Raw genomic sequence first — 27,409 nt, forward strand, 5'->3', positions numbered from 1 at the left:
CATACACCACCCACTGTTTCCCACGACCCCCAGCCCCACTCTCCCCTGGCAACCCAGGGTCTTGTCCCGATGCTCCCGAACAGTCTGTCCAACTCAGGTCACAGGACATTGATCTGGAATGGGAGTCCGGGTTTGATTTGTATTTTATTTTCGGGGTGCTGAGGCAACTGCTAACGCCACACTTGCTGGCCCAAGCAGACAGAGGATAACAACACCGGGTGGCTCTTTAACTGTGTAACTTTTCCAAACCTATGGGTTTCAGGGCTGCTCCAGGTAACTGAATCATGTACTAAAACACAAGGGTCAATGTGAAAGGAACATTAACATCCATTGAGAGTGAGCACAATATTTGGAGCCCAGGGCACCAGTTTCAAATCCTTGTTGATTTTAAGGTCATGAATGGTAAGAGATGCCCTGGGAAATCTGTCATTCAGCCATGAATTCATAAGTGCAACTTATACATTGTGTGATGTGTAGGCCTGTTTTATGGGCCTAGTTTAAACCAAATATGGCATCTTTGAGTAAACTTGCATATTTTTTTAGATTCCTTTCAATGTATTCCATGCAAACCATGATAGGCACAAAAATACACCTGGGCCCACCCAGCCTGCCCTACACCACTGTGGTACTGCCTTGTGCATTACAATACCCCATCCCACCTGGAACCACATGGGATTTCCTGGGAGAGGCAAGAAAAGGAGAAAAATCTTAGTCCCAATTTGATGGGAAGAAAATTCAGGGAAATTCCTATTTGATATCACTCTTTTAGCCTATCTTAGTAATTAAGTTGCGTCAAACTGGGATTAATCTAATCAGTGCATTTAATGATACCACAAGTCCTGGCTAGAGTGGAGACCTGTCAATCACACCTGGAGCTGGAAGTGACAGGGATTAATTTCACACCTGTAATCTGCAATGTGTGACTATCCTCCTCTCACTGCATTTCGCTGGAGAAATAATCCTGCTTTTATCGGTAGACTTTGCTGTAGTTTTGGTTGTGAGTTCTATTTGCTGTAGTTCATTGAGACTCTTTTTTCTGAAAAATACAGTTTAAATAGACTCTGTTTGCTGATGGCTGGTGAGGTCCTTGGTCCCTCCAATGATCAGTCCTCCTTTTTCCTTCTGTTACAGCTTCACTTGGTTCATTGGAACTCAACAAAATACAAAACCTTTGGAGAGGCAGCGGTGTCACATGACGGACTGGCTGTGGTCGCTGTTTTCCTGGAGGTAGGTTTTTAATTTAATGGCGAGAAAGTAAATATTTATTGTGATCTGAATTGAATTTCATCACGAGGAAATTAAAAATGATTCTATCCACAATAACCAGCATGGGTCCCCACTGAATCCAGCCAAGGCTGACCAAAAAAAAGATCAGATCTGTCACAGCCATTGTTACAAATCTAAACAAGAAATAATTTACATTTTTATATAATGCCTGCTATGACCTCAGATTATCCCAAAGCACTGACAGCCAGTGTAGACATTGTAGGAAACACAGCAAGCTCCCACAAACAGCAATAACCAAATCTTCTGTTTTGGTGACTCTAGCTGTTTGGGGATAGTCATAGAGTCATAGAGGTCTACAGCACAGAAAAAGGCCTTCCGCCCATTGAGTCTGTGCTGATCAAACAAGTACCTAACCATTCTAATCCCATTTTCCAGCACTAGGCCCATAGCCTTGTATGCCATGGTATCGCAAGTGCACATCCAAATACTTCTTCAATGTTATGAGGGTTTCTGTCTCTACCACCCTTTCAGGTAGTGAGTTCCAGATTCCCACCACCCTCTTGGTGAAAAAATTCTTCCTCACATCCCCTCTAAACCTCCTGCCCCTTACCTTAAATCTATGCCCCCTGGTTATTGATCCCTCCACCAAGGAGAAAAGTTCCATCCTGTCTACCCTATCTATGCCCCTCATAATTTTATACACCTCAATCATGTACCCCCCTCAATCTCCTCTGCTCCAGGGAAAATAACTCCGGCCTATCCAATCTCTCCTCATAACTAAAACTTTTCCAACCCAGGCAACATCCTGGTAAATCGCCTCTGCACTCTCTCTAGTGCAATCACATCCTTCCTATATTGCAGATTCCAGAACCTCATGCAATACTCCAGCTATGGCCTAACCAGCTTTTTATACAGTTCCAGCATAACCTCCCTGCTCTTATATTCTATGCCTTGGCTAATAAAGGCAAGTATCCCATGTGCCTTCTTAACCACCTTATGTATCTGTTCTGCTACCTTAAGGGACCGGTGGACATGTACACCAAGGTCCCTCTGATCCTCGGTGCTTCCCAGGGTCCTACCATTCATCGTGTACTCCTGTACCTTGTTTGTCCTGCCCAAGTGCATCACCTCACACTTATCCAGATTAAATTCCATTTGCCACTGATCAGCCCATCTGACCAGCCCATCTATATCCTCCTGTAATCGAAGGCTATTTACCACCCTACCAATTTTCATGTCATCTGCAAATTTACTGATCAACCCTCCTACATTCAAGTCTAAATCGTTTATATATACCACAAACAGCAAGGGACCCAACACCAATCCCTGTGGAACCCCACTGGACACAGACATCCAGTCAGAAAAACACCCCTTGACCATCACCCTCTGTTTCTTGCCACTCAGCCAATTCTAGATCCAATTTGCCAAATTGCCTTGGATCCCATGGGCTCTTACCTTCGTTATCAGTCTCCCATGTGGGACCTTATCAAAAACCTTGCTGAAGTCCAAGTAGACTATGTCAAATGCATTGCCCTCATCTACACACCTGGTCACCTCTTTGAAAAATTCAATCAAATTGGTCAGACATGACCTCCCCTTAACAAAACCATGCTGACTGTCCTTGATTAATCCCTGCCTCTCCAAGTGTAGATTAATTCTGTCCCTCAGAATTGCTTCCAATTGTTTCCCCACCACTGAGGTTAGACTGACTGGCCTGTAGTTCCCTGGTTTATCCCTTCCTCCCTTCTTGAATAATGGTACCACATTGGCTGTCCTCCAGTCCTCTGGCACCTCTCCTGTGGCCAGAAAGGTATTGAAAATTATTGCCAGCGCCCCTGCTATCTCCTCCCTTGCCTCACTCAACAGCCTGGGATACATTTCATCCGGATGTTGGTTGAGGGATAACTATTGGCCAGGATTCTGGGTAGAACTCCCCTGCTCTTTGAAATAATGCCATGGAATCTTTTACATTCACATGAGGGAGTTACAGATGTTAATTGGATCCACACCGGTTGGTGAAGTTAAAACTAAGGCACAGTTGCTTTCTTTGTTGGAAAGAGTTTATTGACTTAGCTCACAGCCAACACTGCTCCAACATTTTATTCTTCTCCGCCGATGCTGCCAGACCTGCTGAGTTTTTCCAGGTAATTCTGTTTTTGTTCTGCTCCAACATCCATTGTCTCAGCTATCCCCATTTATAGGTGTACAAATACTCATTACCTGTTTAACAATGTAATTGCCATTGAATTACATCTCAATAATGTAACTAATAAGACATTGACAAGAGAGACTTGATTTAAGATCTTATCTGGAACTTGGCACCTCCGGTGAAGTACTCTTTCAGTACTGGCACTGGGAGCGACATCCTCGATTTCATGATTGGGAGCAATACCTTATTGTTCTACAGTATATCAGTGTTTCTAGGTCACAAGTTTATTTAATCAATCTCTGTAGCTCAACTAGTAGATTTATATGAAATTAAAAGGATATAGAGACGCTGGAAGATGCAAAAAATGATTTGTGAGAATGATAGCTGAACTGTGATTTATACTGCTGAAAAGAGAGAGAAGCTGCCAAAGTCTTTTGGCTTTGCACTCATTAGGACAAATGCAAGAATGCCAAATTTCATAACAATTTATATTATAAGAGAAGAGTGCTGAATTGTTGGCAAAACGACTCTGATTGGCCAAAGTGTTGCCATGGTGAAAGCAACCAGGAACCCACAACCAATGGATCAGATCTAAGCTCTACAGTCCTGCCACATCCAGTCGTGAATGGTTGTGGACAATTAAACAACTCACTGGAGGAGGAAGTTTCACAAATGTCCCCATCCTCAATGATGGAGGAGCCCAGCATGTCAGTGCAAAAGATAAGGCTGAAGCATTTGCTACAATCTTCAGCCAGAAGTGCCTCATCTGGAGGTCCCCAGCATCACGGATGCCAGTCTTCAGCCAATTCAATTTACCCCACGTGATATCAAGAAACGGCTGAAGGAACTGGATAGTGCAAAGGCGATGGGCCCTGACAATATTCCGGCAATAGTACTGAAGACATGTGTTCCAGAACTTGCCGCGCCCCTAGCCAAGCTGTTCCAGTACAGCTACAACACTGGCATCTACCTGGCTATAATTATTGGGAAAGATTTAACCGTCCTAAAGAAGAGTCATACACACTCAAAACGTTAACTCTGTTTCTCTCTCCACAGATGCTGCCAGACCAGTTGGGTTTTCCAGCATTTTCTGTTTTTATTTAACAAGCTGGGGCTAAGGGGTGACCTGAAAGAGGTCTTTAAAATTCTGCAGAGGTTTGTTAGGTTGTTAGGGTAGATATAGAGAAGATGCTGACCTTTGTAAAGAAGACCAAAACTAGGGGCCATAAATATAAGAGTCACTAATTAATAAATCCAATAAGGAATTCAGGAGAAACTTCTTTACCCAGAGCGTGGTGAGAATGTGGAACGTGCTTCATAGGGAGTGGTTGAAACAAATAGCATAGAGGCATTTAAGGGGCAGTTGGATAAACACCTGAGGGAGAAAAGAATAGAAGGATATGCTGATGGGGGTGTGTTGAAGAGTGGGTGGGAGTACATTCACTTTGAGCATAAACCAGCATGGACCAGTTGGGTCAAATGGCCTGTTTTTGTGCTTTAAATTACATGTAATTCTATCAGAGATACTCTTAACCAATCTAATATAGTCATATTTTGAAATTTCTCCTCTCTCTTTAAGACTGGAGATAAACATGTCAACCTGCACAGATTAACAGATGCCTTGTACATGGTTAAATTCAAGGTAAGATTGGGAGTCCATAAAGGGCCAGTCCCTCTGCCCCGAATAGAGGAATAGTACAGCTTTCAGTTGGTTTTGCAATGATTTATTGATGTTTTCTATGACCATTTTGTCTATTGCCTGACTCTAATTGCCATGAAAAAGTGCTGGGGACTCTCTTGGTAGCAATTAATTTTACAGCAGTGGGTTGTTAGGCCACTTCATTGAGTCAGTCACATAAGATGAAACCTAGCAGATGAACTGACCAACTCATCACAAGTTTACTCCCTCAAAGGACATTCGTGAACTAGTTGGGTTTTGAGAACAGGCTTAACAGATTTTATGAATGTTTATCATATGCATCAAATAACAGGTTGTTTTGGAGCTCAAACTGTAATACAGTTGTGTTGAATCCATACCTTTGGGATGGTTTAGTTTCCCACAACAACAACTTGCATTTACATGGCGTCCCTAATGCAGTAAAATGCCCCAATGTGCTTTACGAGGATGTATTCATACAAAAATTGGTAAAGATCCAAGGCAGGAGAGATCGGTACAAGTGACTAAAACTTTAGCAACTTTGGTAAGTTTTAGGGAACATTGAGAAAGGGGAGCCATTGAGAGCCACCCCGCAGTCCTTGCTGCCGCCCACCATCCCCGCAAAACCCTCCCCACAACCTCTCTTCCTGCCATCACCTCTGCCTAGGTCCCTCCTCAATCTGAGGGCTCCATAGATGTAGTACCGGCAGCAGCCAGCACCTCCCCAGTGGCACTGGTGAGTGCTGAAGAGCCGCCAGCCTCTGATTGGCTGCGGCAACTCTTGGCAGGCAGGACCTCCGCTCTGGGGTCCTGGACCCTGGGGGAAGGCTCGCCGATGGCCTGTTAACTGATTGAGTAACACTTAACCCAAAGGAGGTATCCCCCACCTCTTCCTTCCTGCCTTTACCCTTTAAGCTTTACCAGTTAATTGGCAACTTAAGGGCATAAATAGGCCTAAGGGTGGGCAGGCTGCCTAATGCCTTACCCATCCCACCATGGGGAACAGGTTGGGGGTGGGCAGGAAGGCATTGGGTTGGCCCAGCCATTTTATTTTGCGTGTCCTCACCACCCCCACACCTTCAAATACACCAGTGGAGTATTTGGGGAAGCAAACCTGTGATGAGTTGGTCAGTTCATCCATTAGGTTTCATGTTACGTGACCCCAGAGGAGGAGAGTGCAAGGTACAATTAGCAGAATGATACTTGGACTCCAAGTATCCCCAGAACCTTTGGGACTGAAATTAGGAAACGCTTCTATAAACAGATTGGTACAAATTTCAAACTCTCTTCCAAATTGGCAGTTGATTATAGACCAACTGTTCATTTTAAATCTGCAATTGATAGGTTTTTGTTCTCTCAAGGTGTTAAGAGATATGGGACAAAGTGGGTGGGGGGTGGGTAGACTGAGTTAGATCACTGGTCAGCAGTGATCTCATTGAATGGTGGAACAGGCTCAAAAGGCTGAATGACCACCTCCTGTTCCCATATTCTTGTGACAGGTTTGTGAAAATGATGGTTTCAGTAAAATTGACCATGGTAATTTTTGTAAAGCCCTCAACAGGTTCATGAATGCTCTTTAGGGAAAGAAACCTGTCATGCTAACCTAGTCTGGGCCTAGATGTGGCTCCAATCCCACACTAACATGATTGACTCTTAACTACCCTCTGAAGTGGCTGAGCAAGACAGTCGTAACAAACTATTAACACACAGATTCAAGAAGAAGGATTCACTCTCTCCTTCTCAAGGCAACTATGGAATGGCTAATAAATCGCAGAAATGTAGAATCCTACAGCACTGAAAGAGCCTTTGGCTCAGCAAGGCTCTCAGTTGCCTTGCCAGTGACACCCACATTCTGCAAATAAATGTTTGAAAAAAAAAGACAGTGATCATTATTGCAGGCGAAATAGACAAGAAAGTTCCACAAATGTTGAGATAAATGACCAGTTAATCTGTTTAAGCAAGAAACCCTTGCTGCTATTCAAAGTGTCATATTGATCACAAGTACAGCACCTCCTCCTCAGCTATACCGTGTTGAAATGTTGGTCTGAATTATAGTTTTCAAACCCATGACTTCTCATTCATTAGTAAGAGGACTTGAGCGAGAGCTGAACTAAAAAGGAGCATGATAGAAGCTCACAATTATTTTTCAAATTTTGATGCAAGTACAGCAAGCCACTAGGAAGGCAAATGTTAGGTAAGCCTTTATTGCAAGGTGTTTGGAGTACAAGTGTAAGGAACTCTTGCTACCATTATATAGGGCTTTGGTGAGACCACACCTGGAGGACAGTGCACAGCTTGTTAATAGGATCCAATCCAATTGGTGAAGCCAAAACCAAAACAGAGCTTTTCTTTATTGAGAGAATTTATTCACTTGTTCAGTCTCATAGTTCTTCTCCCACACAACCCAGTGTCCCAGGTATCCCCTAGTTATATGCTATTTTCTTTTAACCAAACAAAAAACCATTAACAGGGCTGTCAGACCCTTAAAAGGGTACTGTAACAAAAAAACTTCCAGAGAAAACTTGGTTAATTAAATTAATTATCCGCTATTTATATATGCTCAAAGACAATTAATACACATCAACTATTTCTCTTAACCTTAACAATGTAATTGACATTAACAAACCTTAACAATGTAATTGATGTGACATTACACAGCTTTGGTCTCCTTATCTCCTACTTTGGTCTCCCACTCCTATTACAGGTTTCACCAAACTGATTCTGGGATGAGAGGCTTGCCCTATGAGGAGAGTGAGCAATTTGGGTTTATATTCTCTGAAGTTTAGAAGAAGGGGGGGTGATGTCATTGAAACATACAAGGTTCTGGAGGGGTTTCATGGGGTAGACGCTGAGATATTGTTTCCCCTGGCTGGGGAATCTAGAACATGGGGGCACAGTGTCAGGGTAAGGAATTGACCATTTAGGATTGAAATGAGGAGAAATTTCTTCACTCAGGGAATTGTGAATCTTTGGAATCTTCAACCCCAGAGAGCTGCGGATGTTCATTCGATGAGTGCATTTATGACTAGGATTGGTAGATTTTTGGACATTAGGAAATCAAGGGACATGGGGATAGGGCGGGAAAGTGGAATTGAGGTAGAAGAGCAGCCATGATTTTACTGAATGATTGATTGATTGAGCAGACTCGAGGGGACAAACAGCCACCTCCTGCTCCTATTTCTTATGTACAATTATTGTTAATCTGATAAATACTGAGCTGAATTAATGAGGCTAGACCTCTCTCCTACCTGAGCTGGCCATTTTTGACGTGGAAACTGTATTAATCTCTTGTCAGGAAACAAAGGCCCAGTTTAAGGACTTTGACCCACAATGTCTCCTGCCAAAATGCAGGGATTACTGGACGTACCCAGGCTCTCTGACCACCCCTCCACTCTACGAGAGCGTGACATGGATTATCTTCAGGGAGCCCATCAGAGTGTCTGAGAAGCAGGTGAGTGACCTCATGTAACTAGGGGTTGCCAACTCTCCAGAATTGTCCTGGAGACTCCGGGTAGGAAAGGTTCCATATGTAGACACCCAGCTTGACCTTACCACCAGCTCTCTCCAGCCCTATGCTCTCTCTGACTTGTCATTGTCCAACACCCAGTACCAGTTGAGTAGAAATTCCTCAAAATAAATATTGGGAAGCCTGAAACCATTATCATAGGTCCCTTGTTACAGATAGGGAAGAGATGGTAGGATGGTTCCTGCTCTTTCCACCTCCCAACTGCCTGCATCAAGATGTGTTTTAAAGAAGTAGTATTTTAAGCCCTTGAGTGCTGTGATTTTCAAGAGCAGGCACAAGCCCTAATTTCTAATAAATTTAAATTAAAACAAAGAATAAACATTTATTTTTCTCAATACCCAAAATGGAAAACACAACAACACCCACTCCTCATTCATTCAAGACACGCACAAGGGAAAAGGTAATTACAAAAAAAAAAGATACCATGCACCAATAGAAGAATCCGAGAAATAACTATTACCTTAGTTCCTCAAGATGGTCATTGGAAGTGTTGCACTGAAGAGAAATGGAGGTTTCTGGTGATGAATTCAAAATAGTTTACTCCAAGCAATAGCAGGTTTCTGGCTTTTTCAGTCAAAGTTGTGCTTGCATTTAAAAATATAATAAGAACATAAGGTCTAGGAGCAGGAGTAGGCCATTCGGCCCCTCAAGCCTGCTCTGCCATTCAATAAGACCATGGCTGATCTGCCCCAGGCTTTAACTCCTCTTTCGTGCCAGCTTCTCATAGCCCTCAACTCCCCGATATTTCAAAAATCTATCTACCTCCTCTTCCCTATTTTTAAGCTCCAATCCCCTAGCAATACAGGCCAAAATTCCATTTGCCGCCTTAATTACTTGCTGCACCTGCATGCTAATTTTTTGTGTTTCATGCACAAGAACACCCAGATCCCTCTGTGCTGCACGTTTTTGGAATGTCACTCCATTTAAATAATAGTCTGTCTTTTGATTCTTCCTACCAAAGTGCATGATCTCACACTTTCCTAATCAAATTCCATCTGCCAAGTTTTCACCCACTCACTCAACCTCTCTATATCCCCTTGCAGATTCCTTATGACCTCATCACAACATGCCCTCCACCTATTTTTGTATCTTCAGCAAATTTGGATACATTACACTCTGCCCCCTCCTCCAAGTCATTAATATAGATAGTAAATAATTGAGGCCCTAGGACTGATCCTTGTTGCACTCCACTAGTTACGTCTTTCCAACCTGAAAAAGACCCATTAATCCTGACTCAGTCTTCTGTGTTAACCAATCGTCAATCCATGCTAATACATCACCCCCAATACCGTGAGTTCCTATCTTGTGCAATAACCTTTTATGTGGCACCTTATTGAATGCCTTCTGTAAATCCAAATACGCTACATCTACTGGTTTCCCTTTATCAATTCTGCTTGTTATATTCTCAAAGAACTCTAGCAAATTTGTCAAACATTATTTCCCTTTCGCAAAACCATGTTGACTCTGTTTGATTGCATTAAGCTTTTCTAAATGACCTGCTTTTTCTTCCTTAATAATGGACTCTAGCATTTTCCCACTGTTCTGCCAATCTGACCAGCCCGTCTATATCATTCTATAGCCTAAGGCTTTCTTCCTCGCTGTTTACCACACCACCAATTTTCGTGTCATCTCTGAACTTACTGATCATACCTCCTACATTCATATCTAGGTCATTAATGTACACTACAAACAGCAAGGGACCCAGCACCAAACCCTGTGGTACACCATTGGACACAGGCTTCCAGTCACAAAAACAACCTTCGACCATCACCCTCTACCTCCTGCCCCTAAGCCAATTTTGGATCAAATTTACCAAATTACCCTGGATCCCGTGGGTTCTTACCTTCTTGATCAGTCTCCCATGTGGTACCTTGTCAAAAGCCTTACTGAAGTCAATGTAGACCACATCAACTGCACTACCCTCATCTACACACTTAGTCATCTCCTCAAAATTTAGTCAAATTTTTTAGACATCATCTCCCCCTGACAAAGCCACGCCAACTATCCTTGATTAATCCTTACCTCTCCAAGTGGAGATTAATTCTGTCCCTCAGAATTTGTTCCAAAAATTCCCCTACCACTACCAGTTAGACTCACGGCCTATAGTCCCCTGGTTTATCCCTACCACCCTTCTTGAATGATGGTACCACATTAGCTGTCCTCCAGTCCTCTGGCACCTCTCCTGTGGCCAGAGAGCATTTGAAAATTACTGTCAGGGCCCCTGCAATCTCCTTCCTTACCTCCCACAGCAGCCTGGGACACATCTCATCTGGGCCTGGGAGTTAATTCACTGTTAAGCCCGCTAAAACCTCTAATATCTCTCTTCCTCTCAATGCTGATTTGTTCAAGTGTGTCACAGTCCCCCTCCCTGACTTCTGCATCATCCTTCTCTATAGTGAATACAGATGCAAAGTACTTATTTAAAACCTCAGCTACGTCTTCCGGCTCCTCACACAGATTGCCACTTTGGTCCCTAATGGGCCCTACTCTTTCCCTGGGAATCCTCTTGCCCCTAATGTACTTATAAAATGCCTTTGGATTTTCCTTTATTTTACCCACCAGTATTTTGTTCATGCCCCCTCTTCGCTCTCCTAATTTCTTTCTAAGTTCCCCCTGCACTTTCTATACTCCTAGGGCTTCCGCTGTTTTGAGCCCTCGGTATCTACCATAAGCTTTCCTATTTTTCCTTATCCAATCCTGTACATTCCTCGACATCCAGTCCACTTTGGCCAGATCCTGTTTTATCATATTAAAATCGCCCTTCCCCTTTATTTATGGCCCATCTTTTTCCTTTTCCATAACTACCTTTAAATCTTAGCATTATGGCCACTATCACTGAAATGTTCCCCCACTGACACTTCTATCACTTGTCTGGCTTTGTTCCCTAAACCTGGGTCCAGTACCGCCCCTTCTCCTGTAGAGCTTTCTACATGCTGGCTCAGAAAGCTCTCCTGGATGCACTTTAAGAATTCTGCTCCCTCTAAGCCTTTCACACTTTGCCTATCCCAGTTACTATTGGGGAAGTTGAAATCCCCTACTGTTATTACCCTATTATTTTACCTTCTCTGACATTTGCCAACATATCTGCCCTTCTATCTCTCCCTGGCTGTTTGGGGGTCTGGAGTACACTCCCAGCAATGTTATTGCCCCTTTTTTGTTTTAGGTTCTATCCATATGGCCTCATTTGAGGAATCTTCTAAGATATCATCCCTCCGATTGCAGTAATTGATTCCTTGATCAATATTGCGACACAACCTCCTCTTTTACAACCCCCCACCCCCACACCCGGCCATCTCGCCTGAAGATTCTATACCCTGGAATATTGAGCTGCCAGTCCCACCCCTCCCTCAACTATGTCTCCGTGATTACAATGATATCATATTCCCAAGTGTTAATCAACGCCCTCGACTCATATGTCTTACTCACGAAACTCCTTGCATTAAAATAAATGCCATCTTGCCTTGCTATGCTCTCTTGTGCCTTAACTTGGCTATATGCACTCTGCCTTCCAGACTGACTTGTTTTTTGTTCTATACTTGTCTGTACCTCACCCCCTACTATACCTCCACTCTGTATCCCATCCCCCTGCCAAATTAAACTCCCAACAACAGCACTAGCAACACCCCTTCAGTTCCAGTTCAGGTGCAACCCGTCGGACTTGTCCAGGTCCCACCTTCCCCAGAAATGGACCCAGTGATCCAGGAATATAAAGCCCTCCCACCTGCACCAACTCTTCAGCCACGCATTAATCTGCTCTATCCGCCTGTTCCTATACTCACTAGCGCGTGGCACTGGAAGTAATCCAGAGATTACAACCTTTGAGGTCCTGCTTTTCAATCTGCTACCTAGCTCCCTAAATTCTTGTTTCAGGGCCTCATCCCTCTTTCTACCTATGTCGTTGGTACCAATGTGAGCCAACACCTCTGACTGTTCGCCCTCCCCCTTCAGGATGCCCTGCAGCCGTTCAGTGACATCCTTGACCCTGGCCCCAGGGAGGCAACACACCATCCTGGAGTCACGTCTGCGGCTAGAGAAACGCCTGTCCGTACCCCTCACTATTGAGTCTCCTACCGCTATTTCTCTTCCTCTCTTTCTCGTCCCCCCTTGTGCAGATGGGCTCTGGCTGCTCTCCCCAGAGGAACCATCACTCTCACCGTTTTCCAACACATAAATACTGTTCTTGAGTGAGATGCACTCTGAGGCTTTCCTGACCATCTGCCTTCCTCCCTTCTTCTGACTGTTAGTGCAGTCAGAGAGGGAATGGATGACCTTCTTAAGCTGTGGGGTGACCACATCTAAAAACGTGCGGACGCGCCGCTGTGTCTCCAGCTGACACTCAAGCTCCGAAACCCAGCGCTCAAGCTGGTCAAATTGGTGGCACTTCCTGCAGATGTGGTCATCCAGGCTGCTAGGAGCATCCGAGACTTCCCACATACTGCAGGCCGTGCAACACACGGGACTGAGCTCCCCTGCCATACCTTTAGTTAAAATACCCTTACCCTAAATTTAAGTCAAGTAGAAAATTATTTAAGCTTCTTTCATTCTAAAAAAAAAGCTAGAACTCTGACCTTTCCTTAATGTAGCTTTAAAGTGGAGAAAAACAACTTACCCACTGCCTACCAATCAGCTCTCTGCTTTGCGCTGATGTCACTTTCGTCAGCCATTTTGAATTGTGGCGGGGTTAGCTGCTGGGGTTAGCTGCTGGGGTTAGCTGCTGGGGTTCCTGCTGGGGTTAGCCGCTGGGGTTAGCCGCTGGGGTTAGCCGCTGGGGTTAGCCGCTGGGGTTAGCCGCTGGGGTTAGCCGCTGGGGTTAGCCGCTGGGGTTAGCCGCTGGGGTTAGCCGCTGGGGTTAGCTGCTGCTCCGACTGGCTCGATCCGGGCCTCGACCCTTAGGCTTTTACTGAGAAGCTCCGCTGGCGCTTTTCACCCCCAGGTTCACTCCACTCCACTCTCTGTAGAACACTGACACCCTGAATTAAGACACTGAGTGCAGACACTGAGCTGGAAACATTGCTGCCGACTAAAGCTCAAAGAGTTAAACTCTTTTATGTAGCGGTGATACAGCGGCAGGTATTGCTTCAGTGTGTGGGAGATGATCTGTTTCCTTTTCACCTTGCCCTAGGCTGCAGACCAGAACAACTGTTGTTAGAAATCCCAGTCCATTGTCTTTGCCCTTGTTCTGTGCCATTCTGTGACTCACAGTTTTTAAGTCTCCTATACGCATGCAGTCTGGCACCATTCTTTCACGCTGCTCTGATTTGTCTTTTCATTTCTCCTCCCTCGTTGTTAATCTGCGGGAGGTCTGATTGTCATTCTATTGTTTCTGTCATACTCTCTGCACAAAATAGAATTTACGCACAGGAATAGGCCTTGGCCCAATTGGTTTATTGCTTGTGTTCATACTCCCACTCTAATTACCTCCTCCCACCCTGCCCGCCCCCCACCTCCGTATCTCTCAGAATCATAGGATGGTTAGAGCACAGAAGGAAGCTATTCAGCCCATCATGTCAATGTTGGCTCGCCAAAGGAGCAAATCACTTAGTGCCCTTCCCCCACCTTCTCCCTGTAACCCTGCACATTCTTCCTTTTCAGATTATAATCCAATTCCTTCCTGAATGTCTCGATTGGCCCTGCCTCCACTACACATTCGGGCAGCGCGTTCCTGATCCTAACCACTCACTGCGTGAAGATGAATTTTCCTCATGTCGCCGTTGCTTCTTTTGCCAATTACTTTAAATCTGTCCTCTCATTCTCAATCTCTGTCCTCCCTTCTTTCCCATGAAAATATCAAACTTCCTGTTGTATCCATCAGCTTCCGCGTTACAACAGTGACTGTGCTTCAGATAATTCTTCATTGGCTGTAATATGCTTTGGGACGTTTTGTGATAGTGAAAGGTGCTCTCGAAATGGGACTCTTTCCGTGTCTGTGGGCTTAATTTTCTAGGCCCTGTGGAGAGAGTGGTGGCGGGGGGGTGGGGTGGGGGGGGGGGGGGGGGGGGGGGGGGGGGCAGAAAAGTGAGGGGGGGTGGGGGCGGTGAGACAGGGCAGCTCCCATCACATTCCGGCCTCCGGGTATCTGCCTAGCGGTAGTCTGAGAAGCAAGTCGGCAGCTATCACCAGTAAGGCGGGCGGCCAATTATGATGCAATTAGAGGACATTTTCTGATAGAATCTTACTGGCATTGGAGCAGTGCCCCCACCCCACATTCCACCCCCCAGCCTCCCCTCCCCCCCACCAAACCTCAACCCCATTGTGTGCAGGGCCCACCAGCTCTTGTAGAGGCAGCCTCCTGATGGCAGGCCAGGGGTCCATCAGCGTGTCCTTTCGAACCTCCCCCTCAGAGGCGTGGGGGTCCGAGGGTCACAGCCACGGGCACAGGCTCTCCCTCCACAATGATGTCTTGGTGGCTGTGGCCACACTTGATTTCAACAATTTTATAATTCTTCAAAGTGTCTCTCCATCCTGAGGTCTCCCACCTGCATCAGCAGTGCCTACCTCTCCTGGTGGGGCCTGCTGACCTCCCACAGCCTCGGGCACTCCGATTGGTACCCCCCCCACTTTGTTGCAGCCTGCCTGCCATCCCTAATTGGACCAGGGGTCCCAGAGGGTGCATTTCAGGACCAGCAAGTGATCCCAATACTGGGGATCCAAAGCCCACTGGAAAAATCAGGGCCCCTGGGTCTTGGGGAAGCCCTGTTTGGGAGCTGTTTGGATGGGGGGGAGGCTTGTGCTTGTCTTGGGGCCCCCTTAGGAGAGCTGGTCGTGTCTGGGGAGGGGAGAGAGGACCCTGTCTGGGGGCAGGGAGGGGTGTTCCTGTCTGGGAGCCCCATCTAAGAGGGATGGTGGAGAGGGGGGAGGGCCCTAACTGACCTTTGTCCTGGATTCACCCACAACTGGAAACAATTTCTCTCCATTATTTTAAAGGGGCTCACACTTCTTTTATATTCTCAAAGAAAATATTCTGAATTAATGCTCGATCACAAAATAAGCCATTCTGAAAGCCCATTGGTCATAATCCCCAAAGAATAAACATTCTAAGGACTGTTTGTTAATTTGGCTATAACTGGTGTTTCCAGACCTCTGCTGGGTGTTTATTCTAATTGCTCCATCGAATCTCGCGGCAAGTTTAAAGAATTCCCAACCACTGGCTCATAGGAACATAAGAAATGGGAGCAGGAGTAGGCCATTCGGCCCCTCGAGCCTGCTGCACCATTCAGTTAGATCATGGTTGATCTTCGACCTTGATGCTAATTTCTGCACTATCCACATATTCCTTGATATCTTTACTATGTAGAAATCTATAGTTTTCTGTCATGAACATACTCCAGCACTGAGCATCCGGCCCTCTGGGGTAGAGAATTCCAAAGATTCACCACCCTCTGAGTAAAGAAATTCTTCTTCAGTGGGTGATAAATCTCTCACTACTATCACAGAGGAACATAGGACTTAGGAGCAGGAGTAGGCCATTCAGCCCTTTGAGCCTGCTCCGCCATTCAATAAGATCGTGGCTGATCTGGTTGTGCTCTCAGCTCTACCTCCCTGTCTACCCCCCACCCCCATAACCCTTCACTCCCTTGTCAATCAAAAATCTGCCTAACTCATCCTTGAATAAACTAAATGACCCAGCCTCCACTACATACCTAACGACCCTCAGAGAAAAAATTTCTCCTCATCTCCGCCTTAAAAGGGAGACCTCTTATTATTAAACTGTGGTTTTAGCCTCTCCCAAAAGGGGAAACATCCTCCCGATATCCACCCTATCAAGTCCCCTCAGGATAGTGTTTCAATAAGGTCCCTCACATTCTTCCAAACTCCAATGGACAGAGGCCCAACCTGTTTAACCTTTCTTCATAAAATAATCCCCTCAACCATGGAATAAGTCAAATGAAACTTCTCAACTGCTTCTAATACAATTATATTTTTTTCAAATAAGGAGAACAAAACTATACACATTACTCCAGATAGGGTTGTACCAAGACCCTGTGCAGCTGCAGTAAAACTTCCCTACTATTATATTCCATTCCCCTTGCAATAAACACCAACATTCCATTTGCCTGTCTAATCACTTGCTGTACCTGCATACTAACTTTTTATGAATAATGTACCAGGACACACAGATCCCTCTGTACCACCGAGTTTTGCAATCTCTCCATTGAAATAATATACTGCTTTTCTATTCTTCCTGCCAAAGTGGACAAGTTCACATTTTCCCACATTATACTCCATCTTCCAATTTTTTGCCCATTCACTTAACCTGTCTATACCCCTTTGTAGACTCTCTACTTCCACTTGACAAGTTACTTTCCTACCTGTCTTGGTGTCATCAGCAAATTTAGCTATCATACATTCGGCCCCTTCATAGATGTAGATGGTAAACAGTTGAGGCTCCAACACTGATCTCTGGCACTCTACTAGTTTCAGCTTGCCAACCTGAAAATAACCCATTTATTCTCTACACTCTGCTTCCTGTTAGCTAACCAACCCTTTATCCATACTAATATGTTACTCCTTGCATCATGTATTCTTATCTTGTGTAGTAACCTTTGACGTGGTACCCTATCAAATGCCTTCTGGAAATCCAAGTACACCACATCTAAAGGTTCCCCTTCATCCACCTCGCTTGCTACTTCCTCAAAAAAAAAACTTCAAATAAATTGATTAAACACGATTTCCCTTTCACAAAGTCGTGTTGACTCTGCCTGATCCCATTATGATTTTCTAAGTATCCTGCCATAACCTCCTTAATAATGGATTCTAGAAATTTCCCCATGACAGATGTTAGGCTAACTGACCTGTCGTTTCCTGCTTTCTGTCTCCCTCCCTTCTTGAATAAAGGTGTTACATTAACTATTTTCTAATCTACAGGGATGTTGGAAGATTATACCTAATGCATCTACCATCTCTGCAGTCACTTCTTTTAAGACCCTAGGATGCACCCCATCAGGTCCTGGGGACTTGTCAGCCTTTTGGTCTAATAGTTTTCCCACTGCCTTTTCACTAGTGATTGTGATTATTTAAGTTCCTCCCTCCCATCCACCTCTTGATTTTCAAGTATCTTTGAGAAGTTTTCTAAGTCTTCTACAGTGAAGATAGGTACAAAATACCTGGTCAATGCCTCTGCCATTTACTTGTTTTCCATTATTAATTCCCCACACTCTCTCCAAAGGACCAACACGAACTTTAGTTCCTCTTTTCCTATTTCAATACTTATTTTACTTACTAGCTTGCTCTTATATTCTATTTTTCCTCTTTATTAGATTTTTAGTCATTCTTTGCTGGTTCTTAAAATCTGACCAATCTTCTGACCTACCACTAATCTTTGCAGATTTTTACAGTGTTCCTTTCAATTCGATGCTATCTTTAATTTTCTTATTCAGCTATGAATGATGCATCCTTCTCAAAGAGTCTTTGTTGTGAATTATTAAATATCTCCTTAAAAGTCTGCTACTGCATCTGTACTGTCATACCTTTTAACCTAGTTTCCCAGTTTACTTTAGCCAACTCTACCTTCATATCATTATAATTCATTTTACTCTGGCTTAAAACACTAGTGTTAGACCCACACTTCTCCCCTTCAAACTGAACATGACATTCTGTCATGTTATGATTGTTGTCACCTAAAAGTTCCTTTACCATGAGGTCATTGATTAATCCTGTCTCGCTGCTCATTACCAGGTCCAGAATAGCCTGTTCCTTGGTTGGCTCTGGAATGCACTGCTCTAAGAAATTGTATTTTCTATGAACTCATTTTCCAGGCTACCTTTGCTGATCTGATTTGCCTAATCTACATGTAGATTAAAGTCACCCATGATTATTACAATACCTTTCTTACACGGCCTAGTTATTTCTTACTGTATACCTTGTCCTACAGTGTAACTACTGCTACGGGGCCTATAAACTACCCCTACAAGTAACCTCTTACCATTCCTATTTCTTATCTCTACCCAAACTGATTCTATATCTTGCTCTTTCAAGCCAAGGCCAATACTATACTAGTGACATGTTTAGTTAACAGAGCTACCCTACAACCTTTTCCTAGCTTCCTATTTTTTTCAAAATATCAAATATCCTTCAATATTTAGGTCCCAGCCTTGCTCACTCTGTAACCATATCTCTGTGATGGTTATCTGGTCATACCTATTTATTTCTGTCTGTGCTAACAAGTCTTCCATTTTGTTACAAATGTTGTGCACATTCAGATAGAGAGCCTTTAACTCTGTCTTTTTGCCATTTTTATAGTCTCTGATATTTGTTTGTTCTCTCTCTATCCCTCCCTGCCATGCTCTGGTTATCATTACCCAAGTTGCTACCCTGCTCTATTACCTTCTTGTTTCCCTTTGATCTACCACATCTGCTGTTACATGATGCCTTCCCCCCACTATTTAGTTTAAAGCCCTTTCTACCACCCTAGTTATATGACTCACCAGAGCACTGGTCCCAGCTGGTTTAGGTGAAGGCCAATGGTACAGCTCCCACTTTCCCCAGTACTAATGTCAGTGCCCCATGAATCAAAACCCATTTCTTCCACACCAATCTTTGAACCATGCATTTAACTCTTTAATCTGATTTATCCTATGCAATTTGCTTGCGGCTGAGGTAATAATCCAGAGATTATTACCTTTGAGGTTCTGCTTTTTAATTTAGCCCCTAGCTGCTCATAATCTCTAAGCAGAATCTCTTTCCTAGTCCAGTCCATGCTGTTGGTACCAGCGTGGACCAGGACAACTGAATCCCCCTCCTCCCTACTGTAATTCCTCTCTAGCCCAGAGCAGATGTCCTGAACCCTGGCACCAGGCAGGCAACATAGCCGTCTTGACTCCTGCTCTTGGCTGCAGAGAACAGTGTCTATCCTCTTGACTATACTGCCCCCTACCTTCCTCTACATTCCTATTGACTCCCCCGCTTGAATGACTTCCTGTACCATAATGCTATGGTCATCCGCCCTGCAACCCCCACTTTCATCCATATGAACTGTGAATACCTTGAATCTGAAAGGCTGAGGCTCCTCCTCTTCTACCTTCTCAATCCCTTTGCCTGCCTCACTCACCATCCTGTCAATGATAAATCAGAAGACCCTATCTTAAGGGGTGTGACCGTGTCCTGGTATAAGGTGTCCAGGTAACTTTCCCCCTCCCTGATGCATCACAGTGTCTGCAGCTCAGCCTCCAGCTCAATGAGTCTGAGCTAAAGGTCCTCAAGCTGCAGGTCCTCAAGCCGTGGACACTTACTGCAGACGTGTTTGCCCTGGATCACCCCGGTGTCCAGAAACTCTCACGGGTGATTCCTGAGGGAGAGGATATAGAAAACATGACCTATGGCCACCACGATCAAAGAAACTTCTAATCCTTCCCCGGTTAAAGCAGAGGAGTTGTATTAAATCTTGGTTAGACTGCACTTGGAGTACAGCGAAGTCACCTGACCTCCATATTTTTTTTTTAAAAGGAGGTAGAGGCACTGGGGCAGGTACAAAAGTGAATTCTAATACAAAAGCATGGTCATTGAAAGGTCATTGACGCAAAACATTAATTCTTTCTCTCCACAGATGCTGCCTGACCTGCTGAGTGTTTCCAGAGCTTTCTGTTTTTATTACAAAAATAATTTACTGGAATGATACCAGAAGTGAGGTGTTACACCTTTTGGGAAAGATTGAACAGACTTGGAACTCTTTTCTTAAAAGAAGGGAAGATTGAGGGGTGACCTGATAGAGGTCTTTAAGATTAAAAATGTTTGATAGGTTAGATGTCGAGAACACTTGCAGGTGAGACCAGAACCGAGGGCCATAAATATAAGATGGTCACTAAAAAAATCCAATAGGGAATTCAGGAGAAACTTCTTTACCAAGAGAGTGGTCAGAATGTTGAGATCACTACTCCAAGGAAGGGTGGAGGTATATTTAAGGGGAAGCTATATAAACAGACAAGGGAGCAAGGAACAGAAGGTATGTTGATGGGCTTTGGTGAAGATGATGATGAGTGTGAGGAATTGAACCCCATGGTCTGTGCTGTGAACACAAAGGGTGGTAGCACTGACTAAATATCACCAAGTCAGATAGCCCGATGAAGATCACTGCCCTCAGAATGGCAGCTTAAATGCTCGCAAGAGCCCAGGCTTTCATGAAGAGGAGAGGGGACAAAATGTTATGAATGAAGTGAATGTCGGGGACAGCCTTTTCTTAGGCAATCCCAGAGCTTTACGTCTTTGTATTGTCCCCTGCGACCTATTCCTAGGGTTGCCAGCTCCGGTTGTGTGGTTGATGAGGGTTTCATCACATGACCTCCCATCTCCAACTGTCCTGCCTACAGTCCCATCATTGATTTCCTGCTATGTCAATCATCCCAATGACTAGCTTTCCCAAGCTGGGAACTGATTCGTCGTTACTGATTGACAGTCAAAAATCATCCCAGCTCCAATTTTTTTTAACTAATACACAAATTGTTAAAGGGAAATGTAAACACAAACACTTATTTTTATGTCCCGATGGTTTTGCTGTGGCAAGGCCCATGGAGATTAGAGATTCTCAGGACAATCCTGGAGGCGTTGACAACAATGTCCTGTCTAATATCTTTGTTTGTGCATGGTCTATTTAATTTTTTTTATTGGATTGTTGGCGTCACTGACAAGGCCAACATTTGTTGCCCATCCCGAATTGCCCTTGAGCTAGACCAAGGACATGTTAAGAATCAACCACATTGCTGTGCGTCTGGTGTCACATGGAGGCCAGACCAGCTAAGGATGGCAGATGTCCTTCCCATTAGTGAACCTCATGGGTTTTACAACACGATGATAGTTGTCAGACTAGTTTTATATCCCAGGTTTTATTAACTGAATTTGAATTCCATCAACTGCTGTAGTGGGATTTGAACCCATGTGCCCAGAGCCTGGGCCTCTGGATTACTAGTCCAGTGACGTTACCACAAAGCCACCATCTCCCCTAACATAAAAACAAAAAACTACTGCGGATGCTGGAAATCCAAAACAAAAACAGAATTACCTGGAAAAACTCAGCAGGTCTGGCAGCATCGGCGGAGAAGAAAAGAGTTGACGTCTCAAGTCTTCATGACCCTTCGGCAGAACTGAGTATAGTTAGGAGAGGGGTGAAATATAACTGGTTTAAGGTGGGGGGGGGGGAGGGGTGTGGGGGGAGAGAAGTTGGGGGTGGGGTGTGGTTGTAGGGACAAGCAAGCAGTGATATTTCACCCCTCTCCTAACTATACTCAGTTCTGCTAAAGGGTCATGAGGACTCGAAACGTCAACTCTTTTCTTCTCCACCGATGCTGCCAGACCTGCTGAGTTTTTCCAGGTAATTGTGTTTTGTTTTGGATCTCCCCAAACATGGTTAAATTGTTTTGCACTCTGCACGTGCACGGTATCTTAAATGGGCAGCTTGTGAGTGGAACTGTGTGGTGTGTTTTGGATGGTTGTGCATCCTCAGCCCACCCACCTTAACGGGAGCACTGGTTGTTAACCCTACCTCATCGTAAATTGTTACTGCAGGAAAGCAGGAATTACAGGGCCAGGTTCTGCCAGAAGCTTGGATCTTTAACGAGCTGCACTGTGATTTCTGAAAGCTGGTGATGGATTGAAGGATGTTCAGTTGTGATGAAGAGGTTAATTCAGACAGTCCCTGGGTTTACCCTTGCAGCAAGTTTAGCATATAAATGATGAAAAATACACAAGTTAGTCCATCAGTCTGATTTTGCACAGCTCCATGCACGAGTGTGGGAGTGTTAGAAGTGGGGAGTGGGCCAAAATGAGTCATCACTTGAATCCACAGTGATGAGTAAATGGACTAATAATCCAAAAACTGTCAGTTTAAATCTCACCAGGGCAGTTTGAGAATTTAAATTCAGAAATTAAAAACCTGGTACAGTGTCAGTGAAAGTAACTGAGATTGATAAGTTTTTGTTGCTGAGGGTATATTGGGGAATATGGAGTGAAGGTGGATAAATGGGATTGTGATGCAGAAGAACGTGTGGGTGGGGGTGTGTGTGTGTGTGTGTGTGCAGCGTGTGGTGTATGTGGGATGTCTATGCCTGTGTGTCTGAGATGTGCATTCCTTCCTGCTGCTCAGTGTTATAAATCAGGCGTATAAATTAGTTCCACTTCAACTTGACCCTGGCATTTGGCCAGAGCAGTGCTGGTAAACTTCAGCCTTGGATTAAGTTGTCCAAATGTCAGACATGGAGAAGTCGAAATAACACTAAACACCTGGGCTTCCTTTAGTACATTGATCAGCAAATTTGTATTTAACCTCCTCCTGCCTCCCAAAGCCCCTCATTTTGGAGGTTATGCCTGGCTAATTAAAGGATTACTTTAATTGGTCTTGTCAACCATGGCTCGGTAGGTAGCACGCTCCATGTGAATCAAAAGCTCATGTTTCAAATCCCACTCCAGAGAGTCGTGCAAGGGACGTTTTGCGAAAATTGGAAAGTTTAATGTCTGATTCGAGTGATGGTATCTGCAACAGTGCTGCACTGAGGCTGTTGGTCTGGGTTATGTGCGAGTGGGGCTTCAATCGCTTTGTTGTGATAGTAACAGGAGGAGACCATTCCGTTAATTCTGCCATTCAATGCGTTCATGGCTGATCTTTATCTTAACTTTATCCATCCACCTTATCTCCATATACCTGTCCCAGCAAAAATCTGTTGATCAAGATTTAAAATGATTAACCAAACTGACATGGGTTATCCTCTGTGGAAGAAAGTTACAAACTGCTAACCGCCCTTTGTGTGAAAATGTGCATTTCTCCCACACGCAGATGGACAAGTTCCGAATGCTCCTGTTCTCGGGAGAGGAAGACTCTGAGAAGCAGCCGATGGTGGATAATTTCCGGCCTCCTCAGCCCCTCAAGGGGAGAACAGTCCTTGCTTCCTTTAAATTGTAGCTTTAGCCAACCTTGCACCGAAATCCTGATCACAACCGAAGACAACATACCTGCGGGGAAAGAATGGAGCAAACTGGGGAACAAGACAGACTGAATGGAAAACAGGCCAGTTGACTTGTCATCCCTACCCCTCATTATATCAACACCTAACCGAATCCCTCCTCACCTATTCCTGGGTATAAAATATAGAATGTCTCTGTTGGCTGTGGCATCAGATTGGTATCCTACTCGGGCGGGGTGGGGGGTGGGGGGCTCTACCCCCCACCCCCCACCCCCCCACTCTCTGTAGTAAATTTATTTCTTGATGTTCCATGCTGCCCATTACAGACAGAGTTCACGTACATGTGTAAAGGTTTCTGTTCTCTCCTGTGAATTCTCACTTGGAGCTGTTTTGGGATCAATATTGAAATCTGGAATTAGTTTAAGGCAGGGGTGGTGAACCATTTTCTTATCACGGGCCATTCAAACACAGACAAAATCAATTGCTGGCTGCACGCGCACATATATATATATATATATATATATATACACACACACACACACACGCGTGCACGGACACACGCCAACAGTGTGGGTGGAACTTTAGTTTGTAAAACTGCATTGTCAACTTGTAATCTGCTGATTTGAGCTCTTCCCACAGAACAGGAACCATAATGTTTCTCAGCATTCCTGGAGTATTCCTTTGTTTAAATTGGATGGCAAGTTTCCCAACCCAAAAGTCTAACGCTGTCCTAAAGTTCACCCGGGACTTCATTGTTTTCACGCACCGCTGTGGTCAGTTACGGACACAAACGAGCAGCCGTGCTGTCATGATGAGTTTGTACACATCTCAGTATAAACAGAGACTGAGATGACAAAAAAAAAACAAAGAGCAGAATCATCCCGGATTCACAATAAGTGCCGTTAGCGGGTGGGAGAAACTGTTTGTCCCACCGGCTGCAATGGTGGCTTTTCACAGCGTATCATCCCAAGCCCACCACATTCATCATGTATTACAGGATACTCGCTGTTTCCATGCCAGGCGGGCTCTGATTCGCCTGCCACGCCATCACCTCGCCGCTTCATCATGCCAGGCACCACATTTAAAGTACAGCTGGGCTCAGCGCTTCCAGCCTAGGACTGCAGCAAAGAGGCCATGGCCCTGAAAGGCAAGAGGACTGCGGCCCTCGAGTGCCCTTTGGATGCCGTGGAGGCTCCGCTGTGATGTCCTCTACCCCCGCTCTGGCCGCAGGAGGGGCAGCTACATTACCCCTCTGGCCTGCTAGGCGATGGCAGTAGTGGTCAGTGCCAATGCTGCACAGAAGAGGTTGGCCATCCAATGCAGATAGAGGATGAATGATCTCATCTGTCCAGCCAGGGTATGGCAAACATCTCATCAATCTAAACTCACACATTCACTGGCATCTCACTCACTGCCAACTCAAGGGACATCACCACCCATTGTCACACACATACCCTCACATCTCCATCTGGCCTCATCTCCTCTGGAGACTGCCTCCTCAACCCTTGCCATCTTGAGGCCACTTGCTCAGATCAACATGTGCCCCCACACACACCCTGGGATACCCTCCTTCCCTCGTCCTGCAGCCTCTTGCTTTGCCTGGGGCCACTTCTCCCCCTTCCCCAAGCAAGACCCAGCCCTGCAGCCATTGAAAAGCCACCAACATATGGCTGATCTGATAGGTAGAGCACCCCCTAAAAGTGATGTAGTGCTGTCTGAGAGGCCTGGCGCTGATGACTGCGAGCGCTGACCGAAGCAAGGTAGGCAAACAAACCTCGAAGTCCCGAGCCAAGTGCAGCTCACCAGGTGCACACCTTTTATATATGCTGTTGTGAAACACATTGGCGTGCTTTCCCGCCGATGTGGGCGGGCAGGCCTTATTGTAATATCATTAAGAGGTTCCCAGCGCCCAATGGTAGGGAACGTGGCGCGCCATCGGCAGGCTGAGCGGACAATTGCAAACTGGTTTCACGACGTCATGAAACCGATATTTTGGCCGCCTTGCCATATTGTCCGGTCACACCACCAAACAAACCCGCCGCCAGAGGGCACGGAAAATCCCGGCCAATGTCATCTAGGCAATAGAGAGATCTATTACTATATTCAGACTCTACACACAACACTTGAGCAACAGGCCGGATCTGGCCCATGGGCCATAGGCTCCCCACCCCTTGCCCATGCCCCACTTAGGCGTGCACACACACACACACACACACACACACACGCTTGTGTTTATCTTCTAATCGTATGAACTATTTTCTCTTTTCGCTTTCTGTCCAGGGTAGTCAAGACCCAGGTGAGGTTTTAAATGTGGTGATTCTCTGATTAAAGCCATACGATCAGCACAATGTTGCCGATCTGCTCAGGTCCCCTGTGTCAATGGAATACTAATACCATGTACCAGTTTACACATTGGACGATAGATGTCACTAGTATCCATTGAAAGAATATTATCCAATCAAGGGTGTGGGCACGTAGAGGTAAAGTGTCTCTCACTGCGCCAAAGTTGTAGGTTGAATCCAGCCTTGTCTCCAGACTGTTAGAACCCAGTTTGTGGCTATTTACCATTACACATCAATCTCAATTTCATCTACTCTTAAAATACCTCCTGCAGAAATAGTGAAAGACAGGAAAAGGGGCACTTGGTAGAGTGCATACCTCCACTACGCTGTGTAAACTCAATGTTATTACAATTGTGCAGCTCTTACTTGAGGTTTTTCCCTGCCTGGTTGATGTTCTGTAACTACAAAGCTGAAAAACGAAATATTTTTATTAAGAACTTTTATCTCACCTGAGGGGAAGCTTCAGGCCAATCCACATCAAACGACCTGCTCTGAAAACTCTGCTCACATTTTGAAAGCTGTGACAAGTTCCACCATAGCAGCAGAGACAATCCATAATATTCTAAGTCAAACAACATTCTAAATCATAACACTCTTTAAAAAAAGGTCAATTCACGCCCATCTCCCAATGTTAATAGATACTTTTTAAAAATCCCAGGATCCAGATTTCGATCTATATCTTTGCCAAAAATTAATCAGTTCTTCCTTGGGACATACCATATCTGCGTACCAAGTTTTGTTGAAATCCAGTTATTATTTTCTGAGGTATATTGTTTGCTTATAGACAAACAGACTAACAAACAGGGGCGAAAACATTACCTCTGCCCGCCACAGAGAATAAGAATACAAATTCTACCCTGGGGAGTTTCAGAGTTCAAATCTGATGAAAAAAATCTGTGAAATACAAAATCTGGCCTCAGTAAAAGTAGCTGATTCACTAATGTCCTTTAGGGAAGGAAATCTGCTGTCCTTATGCACCCTAGGCCTATTATACGTGACTCCAGACCCATGCCAATGTCGTTGACTGTTAACTTCTCTCTGAAATGATTTCATAAAAACTCCATTCCCTCAAACCTACTATAAACGTGACAGCAATGGTTCAAGGTGAAGGTCCTGCAAACAGGGCTGGGCAATACATGCCAGTGATGTGTGAATGGGGACAGCATATATTGTAGATACCAATCTCAGGCTTAACCTACAATGCCAAATCCATGACAGGTCAAACTCTTGCTTCTCCACATCCAAGTGTCAACGTGACCTCTTCCCCCAAACAGACAAGGGAACTCGATAAATTTTAGTTCACACTCAAATGTAGTTACAGCACAATCTATGCGAAACTATCCTCTGGGACTGCCCATGCACCTCTTCACCTAGCATTAGTCTGTGGTTATATCACTCATTAGGCATCATTGACTGTCCAAAATCATTGCATATCATGCTCAATGCATTGTATACTTGCCTGATTGAGTGCAGCTCCAACAACACTCAAGTGCTTGACTGCATGCACATCAAAGCAACCCAGCTACTCAGCACTCCCTCCACCACCAACGCACATTAGTAGCAGTGTGTACCAACTACAAGATGCACTGCAGCAACTCACCTTCCAAACCCACGACCACTACC

At 44.8% G+C, this 27,409-nt stretch overlaps 1 protein-coding gene across 3 annotated transcripts in view; it reads left to right on the forward strand.

Moving 5' to 3' along the window:
• ca7 (carbonic anhydrase VII) overlaps positions 1 to 23,662 on the forward strand; it is a 39,479-nt gene extending 15,817 nt beyond the window's left edge. For 2 of the 3 annotated variants that reach the window (XM_078542997.1, XM_078542999.1), the window contains 4 exons: positions 1,132 to 1,227; positions 4,956 to 5,018; positions 8,329 to 8,484; positions 23,318 to 23,662. In XM_078542997.1, coding sequence (XP_078399123.1) covers positions 1,132 to 1,227; positions 4,956 to 5,018; positions 8,329 to 8,484; positions 23,318 to 23,443 — 441 coding nt within the window. In that variant the 3' untranslated portion in view covers positions 23,444 to 23,662. The remainder of the gene's footprint in view (positions 1 to 1,131; positions 1,228 to 4,955; positions 5,019 to 8,328; positions 8,485 to 23,317) is intronic. The other variant, XM_078542998.1, reaches the window with a different exon arrangement.
• The last annotated feature ends 3,747 nt before the right edge of the window (positions 23,663 to 27,409 follow it).

The sequence above is a fragment of the Cetorhinus maximus genome, chromosome 6, assembly GCF_964194155.1.
Source record: "Cetorhinus maximus chromosome 6, sCetMax3.hap1.1, whole genome shotgun sequence".
In the NCBI taxonomy this organism is placed as follows: domain Eukaryota; kingdom Metazoa; phylum Chordata; class Chondrichthyes; order Lamniformes; family Cetorhinidae; genus Cetorhinus; species Cetorhinus maximus.